The sequence below is a fragment of the Dipodomys ordii genome, unplaced genomic scaffold, assembly GCF_000151885.1.
Source record: "Dipodomys ordii isolate 6190 unplaced genomic scaffold, Dord_2.0 Scaffold49, whole genome shotgun sequence".
NCBI classification, from domain to species: domain Eukaryota; kingdom Metazoa; phylum Chordata; class Mammalia; order Rodentia; family Heteromyidae; genus Dipodomys; species Dipodomys ordii.
In genome coordinates, this window is record NW_012267265.1 from 11153695 (window position 1) to 11164521 (window position 10827).

At 40.1% G+C, this 10827-nt stretch overlaps 2 protein-coding genes across 3 annotated transcripts in view; one reads left to right on the forward strand and one right to left on the reverse strand.

Moving 5' to 3' along the window:
- Cops4 (COP9 signalosome subunit 4) overlaps nucleotides 1–3075 on the forward strand; it is a 38510-nt gene extending 35435 nt beyond the window's left edge. For both annotated transcript variants that reach the window (XM_013020248.1, XM_013020249.1), the window contains one exon: nucleotides 2563–3075. In XM_013020248.1, the coding sequence (XP_012875702.1) occupies nucleotides 2563–2696 (134 nt within the window). In that variant the 3' untranslated portion in view covers nucleotides 2697–3075. The remainder of the gene's footprint in view (nucleotides 1–2562) is intronic.
- Nucleotides 3076–5437: 2362 nt separating this feature from the next.
- Plac8 (placenta-specific 8) overlaps nucleotides 5438–10827 on the reverse strand; it is an 18766-nt gene continuing 13376 nt past the window's right edge. The window contains exons 3-5 of the mRNA XM_013020234.1: nucleotides 9883–10007; nucleotides 7084–7200; nucleotides 5438–5679 (exon numbers count right to left, since the gene is read on the reverse strand). Of these exons, the coding sequence (XP_012875688.1) occupies nucleotides 7096–7200; nucleotides 9883–10007 (230 nt within the window). The 3' untranslated portion in view covers nucleotides 5438–5679; nucleotides 7084–7095. The remainder of the gene's footprint in view (nucleotides 5680–7083; nucleotides 7201–9882; nucleotides 10008–10827) is intronic.

The following is a 10827-nucleotide window of genomic DNA, read 5'->3' on the forward strand; positions in this document are numbered from 1 at the left end:
TCCCTCCCTCCCTCCCTCCCTCCCTCCCTTCCTTCCTTCCTTTTTTGTCAGTTGTGGGGCATGAACTCTGGACTTGGCACTGTCCCTCAGCTCTTCAGTTTCAGCTCAAGGCTAGAACTCTACCACTTCAGTCACAGCGCCACTTTCAGTTTTCTGAGTGGTTTATTGGAGATAAGAGTCTCACGGCCTTTCCTGCCCAGGCTGGCTTTGAACCTCGATCCTCGAATCTTAGTCTCCTGAGTAGCTAGGATTACAGGCATGAACCACCAGCGCTGGGCTTCCCCTTCCCTTCCCTTCCCTTCATTTCCTTCCTTCCTCTCTTCTTCCCTCCCCTTCTGTCTTTCTCCTCTCCCCCCCCCCCCCTGCACTCATAGGGTTTTGGGTTTTTGTCCCTACTGGCCTGGATCTTGATCCTCTATACCTCCTGCATAGCCTAATAGCTGAGATCACAGGTGCAGGCCATCATGCTCAACTTTGTTAGGGGAGATGTGGTTCTCAATAACTTTCTGCCGCTGCTGACCTCAAACTCTAATTGTCCACTTCCAAAGTAGCAGGTGTGTGTCATCACATAGGATTCTTGTTGACTTTTTATTACAGCTGTTCAATGAACCTTTACTTCAAATGAACCCATTCTCTGTATTTTCCATGCCTGCTCCAGAATCAGGCAACAAACACATAGTATTATTAAATCCAAGGTCTGAGATGCTTATTAGTACCTGAGAATCATGATACATTTTCCTACTTTATTCTTGTTTTTTGCTTTGCAGTTGTACTTCAGATCTGACTTTTCTTAACTCTTGGCTTTTTTCCTCAGCAAAACCCCTTGTTTTTTATTTCACAGATCTTTTTTAAAAAGTCTATTAGTGTGCTACTCTTGATCAGATTTATAAACCTTAAAATTTACATACAGATTTAAATCACTTTTTCTCCCCACTTGTTATACTAGAGGTGGCTTCCATTTCCTGATCCATTCTTTCAGTTGTTCTTTAGAATTCCTTGTCTAGCCTCTTCTCTAACTTACCTACCAAGAAAATACTGCATTAGGAACCTGAATTTAGTAATTTTTGTCTGTTTTCATCCTTTCTTAGTCTATTGACTTTTTTTGATCAATATTTAAACACATGTAAGTCTCTCCCTCTTGAAAAAAAATCTTTATCTTTCAGGCTTCACTTTAACTTTCCAACAAAATTAATAGCATTGACCATGCCTTCCCATCTCCTCCTACTCTCCCACCCCCTGCAGTTTTTTATTTTTGTTAATACTGGGTATTGAACTTAGGGCCTGAAACTTGCTAGGCAAACACTCTATCCATTGAGCCCTTTTTGCATTGATTATTTTCTAGGTAAGGTCTCACTTTGTGCTGGAACTATCCTGAGTTGTGATTCTCTTACTTGTGTTTCTCCTTGTTGCTAGGAATGACAGGCATGTGTCAGTGCATCCAGCCATTTGTTGAGGAGTATCTAGCTAATTTCTGTTTGTTCTGGTTGGCCTCAAACCACAATCCCCTGATCTGTACCTCCCACATAGCTTACCTTGGCTTATTCTCAAACAGCAGTTTTTCCATATCGACTTTATTTTTATTTTTATTTATTTATTTATTTTTGAGTCCGGTTGTGGGGCCTAGGCGCTGTCCCTCAGCTCTTCAGCTCAAGGCTAGCGCTCTACTGCTTGAGCCACAGCACCACTTCCAGCTTTTTTCTTTTAGCTTATGTGGTGCTGAGGAATCAAACCCAGGGCCTCATGCATGCAAGGCAAGCGCTCTACCACTGAGCCACCTTCCCAGCCCAAGCCATATCGACTTTAATACTGTTGTCCTGTTTCTAAAGCAAAGCAGAAAAGAGATTCTCTTTGGGATTTCATTAAATGAGACTTCTTCCAATTTTTCATTTCGAGCTACACACAGCTGTTTATAAAGAAAATCCTGGTGAATTCAGGATGATAGTTTGGGTGGTGGCTATGTTTTTTTGTTTTGTTTGTTTGTTTGGTTTGGTTTTTGTTATTTTGCAGAGGCGGCCTTGAATATGTAGCTACACTTTCTTTTTCCAATAGGAGGAAGTGTTTTATGAATCACTGAACATGGCTGTTTCTTTGTGATAGTCATTGTGGTTAAGATTGTTGGTTTTAATTTTGTTTTAAAGAGTAGTAATAACATTTATCTGCGTATATGATTTTATATCTTCTACTAGTGATTTGAGTTCTATGCTTGATTCTATGTTTTAGCCACAATTTATTTATTTATTTATTTATTTATTTATTTATTTATTTTGTCGGTCATGGGGCTTGAACTCTGGGCCTGGGCATTGCCCCCTGAGCTCTTCAGCTCAAGGCTAGTGCTCTACCACTTGAGCCAAAGCGCCACTTCTGGCTTTTTCTGTTTATGTGGTGCTGAGGAATCACACCCAGGGCCTCATGCATGTGAGGCAAGCACTCTACCATTGAGCCACCTTCCCAGCCCCTAGCCATGATTTTTTTTAATAAACTTTTAAAACTTAATTTCTCACATTTGTTCTGCCTACAAAGGAGTAATCTCAGTTTTACCCATTCTTTTCTTTTCACCCATAGCCCGAGAAGCCCTGCCAACATGGGACAAACAGATCCAATCACTTTGTTTCCAAGTGAATAACCTTCTGGAGAAAATTAGTCAGACAGCACCAGAATGGACAGCACAAGCCATGGAGGCCCAGATGGCCCAGTGAATCCTTGAGGAACTTGTGTGCACACTACGTCCTTTCCATGTTGTGCAGATTGATTCCACTGTCCCTCTGAAGCATTTGCATCATGACCTTACACATTTCAGTCCCTTTTATGCTGGATTCCATTTAAAGAAGATAATAGAGCAAAAAGTCCAAGCATTTAAACATGTAGTTCCATATATTCAGGGTCTGGTATCAAGCTAACTCAGATGTTTTGAAAGCTTTTTCTTTAACAGAGGTGAAATATCTGTGACTAAGAAGTTTGGGATTTGTGATAACTTTGTAGTCATGTAAAACTTAAGTGCTCTGTGCTTCTCCAAATGTGGTTATTCTAATAAATGGAGAAATGAGCCAAATAAAAGTAGTACTTCGTTTTTAATTAGTGAAGGTGTTTTTTTTTTCACTTTTTCCCTTCAACTTGGCAGATCTTGATTTATAGCATATACTACAAATACAAAGATATAAAAGCTGTTTTCCAGGCATTCAAAGAATCTGCCAAGAAACAGGTTTAATTCTTAGAGTTGAGTTGCATTCTGTGCCGGGGCTACAGGGGGAGCTCTTCCTTTAGCAGAGACAAGTCAGAGAAGACTTCCCCAAAGGGTTAGTACAGCTGAGCTTCATGCAGCAGGCTAGCGCTCTACCACTTGAGCCACAGTACCACTTCCGACTTTTTTCTTTTTTGCTTATGTGGTGCTGAGGAATCGAACCCAGGGCCTCATGCATGCAAGGCAAGCGCTCTACCACTGAGCCACCTTCCCAGCCCAAGAAGGAAATCTTAAAGAGTTAGTTATGTAAGTCAGGTAAAGAGTACATTACCTTTCTTTCTCTCTTTCTTTCCTTCTTTCTTTCTTTCTTTCCCTTCTTTCCCTCCCTCCCTTCTTTCCTTCCCTCCCTCCCTCCCTTTCTCTCTCTCTTTCTTTCTCTCTTTCTCTTTCTTTCTTTCTTTCTCTCTCTCCCTTCCTTCTTTCCTTCCTTCCTTTCTTTCTTTCTTTCTCTCTCTCTTCCTTCTTTCTTTCTTTCTTTCTTTCTTTTTTCTCTTTCTTTGTTTCTTTGTTTCTTTCTTTCTTTCTTTCTCCATTCCTGGTGCTTGAACTCAGGGGCTCGGCACTGTCCCTGAGCTTTTGATCAACACTAGCACTCTACCACTTGAGTCACAGTGCTACTTTGGGCATTTTCTGTTTATGTGATACTAAGGAATCCAACCCAGGGCTTCATGCATGCTAGGTAAGCTCTCTACCACTAAGCCACATTCCCAGCCCAAGAGTACATTTCTTTTCAGACAATGTCACCTCTTCCCTTGCTCCCTCCCAGTTGTTCCCCATCCACAGTTGTATAGTTCATTTTCAACATAATGGCCAATAAGAACCACTGCTACATTTGTCCACCTTTTGTCCCTCCACTTTTGTGTTCCCCAGAAGGAAATCTAAAAGAACCAATTTTCTCCTTGTCCCCTCTCCCATGAAGAGAAAAAGCAAAGAAACAAAGACTCAATGATAGCAGACAAAAGCAGTCTGGCTCCTACCCAGATTAACAAAGCCTCATACTTACAGCCTAATTGTCATGTCTGGTTTTCAACTACAAAGTTACCATGTAGGTCAAAAGACAAGAAAACATTCAGGAAGATATATCAGAATCAGACTAAGGTATAGGAGTGTTGGAATGGTGGAACTAAGAATTTAAAACATCTATGATTGACATGCTAATAGTAGACCACGGGCAAGAACAGATGGATAATGCAAGCAGAGATTCTAGAAATGCTAGGAGCAAGACCAATTCCTGAAAGCTGACAGGCAGAGCTGGTGCCCCCACATGCAGCAGCTTCATGGCTTGCTAGGGCTCACTAACCCTGGGTGCAGCTACTCATTGCAGAAGGACTGGAATGGATAGATGTTAAGGGGGCGGAGGCAGGGGGGTGGGGTTGGTCTATGATTGCTGTGGGCCAGGATAGTGGTGGCCAGAGGAGGCAGATCCCAGCTCATGGTCCATACCCTCTGCTTCCTACACAAAGGAATGTCCTTTTTCTAACACACACACACACACACACACACACGACCACTATGATCATTCTGCTGGGAGGGAGTGGAGGTGGCACCATAGAGGAATTCTTGGCTTGATTCTCACCCTCTTAGGGACTTGGAGTAATGGAGGGATAGATGACAACACTGGCTTTCCACAGAGCTTATTTCTAGTTCCTGGTTACAATGCTAGCTAGACTTGGAGCTAAGGTAGTCTGATCCCTGATCCCCTCATCCACTTAGGCAATTGTTTGCAACACTGGCTATCTTCTGTGGCACCCTCAGATCCGTCTGCTCTTGCAGGTTTTGCTACTCCCATCTCCACCCTGTGGTAGCCAAGAAGAATGAGCTGGTCTTCAACTTCACTGTAGGCTAACATTTCATTAATACAAAACAAAACAAACCTATCTCTCTGTCAGTGGCTCCTATGGACCAAGAGAAGGTGAACTTTGAGTGACTGGTCAGAGTCACATTACAATTCACACAAGAGAAGAAATGAGAGCTCTCAGGGGATGGCTCAACTGGTAGAGTGCTGGCCTATCAAGACCCCGAGTTCAAACAGATGGAGTTATTTTGATACAATGTGATCAAGGAAAGTTTCCTGAAACTCTTAACAAACCAGGTGGAGTTTTTTGATATGATATAGTCAAGGAAGTGCCACCCATTTTGATAGCTAATTTTCTGAAAACTCCCAGGGATGGAGCTGACAAAGCAAAAACGAAAACAGACTTATTAGTAAAGTCTTTTATTTGGCTCATAGTTTAATATTAGAAACTAGAAAATTTGATAATATGGGACAAGGGATCTCAGCAGAGAGCTAAGGGGCAACATCCACTTGAAAATTTTTTACTTTTTAAAATACCATCATATGAAATATATCCATCCCACTTCAGTGAAAAAGATGGAGAAGTCAAATCCTCAGGTTGAAGAGATGGTTTCTGGTTTTAATTTCTTCGATAAAAGCTCTTTACCTGTAATGACACAAAGAATAGCTTTGAACTTTAATCAGTCTGTTTTTTATCTATGCATATATACATTATTTTATATAAATATAAAGAGGCATGTTGGGACTGTGCCTTTATCTGTCTTGGTCTTTAATAAAATATTAAATTTGTTTATTTTGTTTCAGTCCTGGGGCTTGAATCAGAGCCTAGTTACTGTCCCTGTGCTTTTTTTGTTCAAGGCTAGCAGTCTACTGCTTGAGCCACAGCTCCACTTCCAGTTTTCTGGTGGTTAGTTGGAGATAAGCATTTATGTTATTAATCAACCCATACTTTAACCAGATTCCTCACATTTTACTAGAAGTCGTTTTTCTGTTCCTAGATACCATATAATATTTGTCATATTTCCTTCGTGTTATCTAAACAGCCCTCAAACATTTTCTTTTTTTTTGCTGACCATGACAGTTTTGAGGAAAACAGGCAAAATATTTGTAGACTGTGCCTCAGTTTAGGTTTGTCTGATGCTTTACTCAGGTTAGACTGGACTTCTTACAAAGAAAGGGTGTCTGCTTAAACATTTGGAGTTCTGTATGAGAGATGGTACATTTCTTTGCACTCAAAATTCCAAATTTCATACACAGAGTTTTTCCAAATTTCAACTTTTATTCAATTACTTTTTCATTTTATTTTAGTCAGTTTATACTCATATATATATACATATATATATATACATATATATATACATATATATATGTATATATATGAGTATAAACTGACTAAAATATATACATATATATATATGAGTATAAACTGACTAATATATATATATATACATATACATATATATATCTCAATTATTCAGTATGACTGCAGAGACTTTTTTGTTTTCATTTTTTTTGGTGCTAGTACTGAGGTTTGAATTCAGGGCCTTATGGCTCTCACTTGAATTTTTCTCTCAAGGCTGGTGCTCTAGCATTTCCACCACCACTTCCACAGCTCCACTTCCAGCTTTTTGCTACTTAATTGGAGATGAATTTCTCCCTGTTGGCTTCAATCTGTGATCCTCAGATCTCAGCCTCCTGAGTAGCTAGGATTACAGGTGTGAGTCTTTATTATTATTATTTTTTTTAATTTTTAAGGTGATGTACAGAGGAGTGTTTTGTAAGTTCTTCATTAATAGACTAATGCAATTATGAGAAGTTTCAAAAATATACCAGATTCACTACCCATTTATTTGTGAAAATATGGCTGACAATACAGAGCTATGTTCTTCATAAGAAGAAATCAGAATCAATCTTTTCTTAAGATAGCACTTTAGGAGATTTAGAGAATTTCTATTACTGAACTATTATTCCAAATAATAAATAGTTTACAAAGCCCCTAGTTCCCAAACTCCCCAGATTTCAGGAGGATAAAAAGTTTGCACGGACTCACCATGAATCTTTTTTAGAAGGCGTTCATTGCCCTCCTTCTGTTGATATCTCTCTTTATTTGGCAAAGAGAACAAACCGGACAGCAAAGGGTTGCCATGTAGTCATCGCAAATGGACCCCTATTTGAAGTTATGAAAGAAATGTGAATGGAAAGTACAATTGTATTTCAATACAACATTTAAACAGCTGGGCATAGTGGTTCATGCCCATAATCCCAAACAGTCAAGAGCCTGAGACAAGATAATCTGAAGTTTGATGTCAGCCTGGGCAACATAGCAAGTTCAAGGCCAGCATAAACTATATAGGGAGATACTGTCTCCAAAACACAAAAACAAACAATGATACAAAAGAAAAAGAAAAACAAGGCTGTGGATGTAGCTCAGTGATAAGAGTGCTTGCCTAGCATGTAGAAGGTCTAGGTGTGACCCTAGCACTCCTCCCTTCCCCAACACACAAAGTAAAATATACCTATGTAGAATTAACACTGGTGGATTTTTATGCATCCAAAGGCACTGTGTCTTTGGCTTCACTGTGGATAGATATATTCAGGAAAACATTAATTGATTTTTTTCCATATAACTGTTAACTCTTTTAGGACATAAAATGTTTTCTTAGACTTTTGTCATTCTGAGAATATAAGAGTATATCCAAGCAAGCTATCAGGTATGATGGTAGCATAAAGCGTGTCAGGGGCTAGACTCTCAAAGCTGTCCCCACCCTTTCTCCAGAAGCTTCTATTTCAAAGCAGGCAGTTCAAAGTTCAGAGAGAAATTTCATCCGGAACAAGACAGGAGGCTTCCTGTGTGGACTTCCTGTGTTGAATATGTTGGAAAGAGATTTAGAAAGACAACAAAGAATTTGAGGTTAAACTACTACTGAAAAAAAAAACTGTTTCAAATCACAGGAGAAACAAAATTTAGGAAAAGTAATCATATTCACCACATGAGTTGGATCTGAAGTTGAATAAAGCATGTATAAGGATCGTAATATAAATATCAGATATGGCTCATAATATAGGTATCAGATATGGAATTAACTAAAGTAGGTAGAACTCTATGGGGATGGGGTGGGGTAGGAGAGGGAGTCTATGTGTCATGGAGAATGAGAAGGAAACATTAAAATTTTATTTTCTACGGTGGAAAGTCAACAGATAATGTCCCAAACTGAGAAGTCAAGAAGTAGCAATACAGACGTGATTGTGCGTGTGTGTGGATGTGTGTGCTTCTGCGTGCTTACATGTAGTGATATCAGGGCTTGAACTCAGGGCCTGGATTTAGCTTTTTCATTCAAGGCTGGTATGCTATCACTTGAGCCAGAACTCTACTTATGGTCTTCAGGTGATAAATCGGAGATAAGAGGTATATGGAATTTACTGCATGGGCTAGCTTTGAACCTCAATCTTCAGATGTCAGATTCTAAAGTAACTAGGATTAACAGTTGTGACACACACATGCCAGCACCTAGCACAATTCTGATTTGATTCATTGGAAAACACCCTGAAAAAGATGCTCTAGATTTGAGCTGTAATTTCTTCCTGGATCTCCAACCTATTGGCTAGCCTCCATAACTACATCAACCCAATTCCTTAAAATACCTCTTCCTCTTTCTCTCCTCTTTTTCCCTCTTCTTCCTTCTTTCCTTCTCCTTCCCTTCCTCTCTTTCCATCTCTCTCTAATAAAGAGAGGCATAAATATGTACACACATGTAGAGACATATGTATCTCTCTCTATTTCTATACACATAGCTGTATATTTCTATAGAAATATATATCTGTATGTATATACAATTGGAGTTTGAACTCAGGGCTTTATGCTCTCACTTGGCTTTTTCACTTAAGGCTGATGCTTTACCACTTAAGACACAGCTCCACTTCCAGCTACATATTATATATGAAGCATATTATACACATGGCAGACTACATATTATATATATTCTCTATATATATATCAATCTATTTCTACATATCTATATAATTTCTATGTGATACATAAACAAATGTGTATGTATGCATACACGTATGTACACACACTCATTCTGTTGGTCATTCCTCTATAGACTCCTGACTAACATTCTTCCATTAAATAAAGCGAAGTAGGTGTAGTGGAAGGCAGTGCATGGACAACTGAATAGTATGCAGACTCTATTGCTAAGCACTTCTTGCTTTTTGCTTGTTCATTGAAGATAAGAGTCTCAAGGACTTTTCTGCCTGGCTACTTTGTACCATGGACCTCAGAGCTCAGCCTTGTGAATTGATAGGATTACAGGTGTGGGCCATCAGTGTCTGGCTCTTGGTAAATTCTAAATAATCCTCCTGCAATTTGTATCTTAGACATTGCAAATATGAGAGTTACTTATTTTCAATTATCTTCAGCAGAAACCTGGAAGGTTTTATGTAACTGGAGAATCTGCAGCTACAATTGAACACAGGATTGCTAGTCCTAGGCTCTCCAGGCAAATTCACACAATGGGTTCCATTCAGTGGCCTCCTTCTCTACAATTATTCTTTATATTTGAAAGTTATTTGTGGCTGAGAAGGTGGCTCAGTGGTAGAGTGCTTGCCTAGCATGCATGAAGCTCTGGGTGTGATTCCTCAGTACCACATACACAGAAAAAGCCAGAAGTGGAGCTGTGGCTGAGGTGGTAGAGTGATATAACCTTGAGCAAAAGAAGCTCAGCGACAGTGCCCAGACCCTGAATTCAAGCCCCAGGGCTGGTGCACACACACACACACAAAGAAAGTTATTTGACTGACAGGATTAGGATTATTGTATTTAAACAATAAGGGATGGTAAGAGACTTACAGGGATCCCATATCTGGTTCGATAGAGAGTCCTCATTGCCACAGTTGTTCCACACAGACAGCATTCATTCATGTCAGCTGCAACCTGACATCCAAGGCACATAAAGCAAAATGTGCCACAGAGACCTGGACACATGAAAAGCAAGGGTACAAATTATTCCCCTTTGCCTACACTGGCTGAACGTTTGTTCACTTCCGTGACTCACAGTGCACATTATGGTTGCCAAGTACATCTTCAGACTTTGCATCAGCTCTTCCCTCAGTTTAGAAGTGACTGAATATTGGAAAGGAGATCATTCTATCTACAGTAGTGCCTTCATGCATTGATTCATGATTCACTGAATCACTGAAATCACTGATTCGGTGAATTGATTCACTGAAACCTTGTCATTTCTAGACTTCTTCCTCAGTACCAGCAATGCCTTCCACTGAAGTCTGGGCTGGCTTCAAACTACAATCCATAGATCTCAGCCTCCTGAGTAGCTAGGATTACAGGTATGAGCCACCAGTGCCTAGCCAGAACGATACTCTTTTTTTAGTCGGTCATGAGGTTTGAACTCTGAGCCTGGGTGCTGTCCCTTAGCTCTTCAGCTCAAGGCTAGTACTGTATCACTTGAGCCACAGCACCACTTCTGGTTTTCTGGTAGTTTATTGGAGATAAGAGCTGCACAGACTTTCCTGCACGTGCTGGCTTTGAATTGTGATCCTCAGATCTCAGCCTCCTAAGTAGCTAGGATTACAGGTGAGAGCCACCAGCACTCCATCAGAAAGATCTTATAAAAAGAAAAAAATTAGAGAGACAGAGACATTTTCCCCAACAACAAGCTAATTACCTTTAAACTTCTTCATTTTTTGGGGGGGGGTCTGGTCATGGGGCCTGAACTCTGGGCCTGGGTGCTGTCCCTCAGCTCTTCAGCTCAAGGCTAGCACTCTACCACTTGAGCCA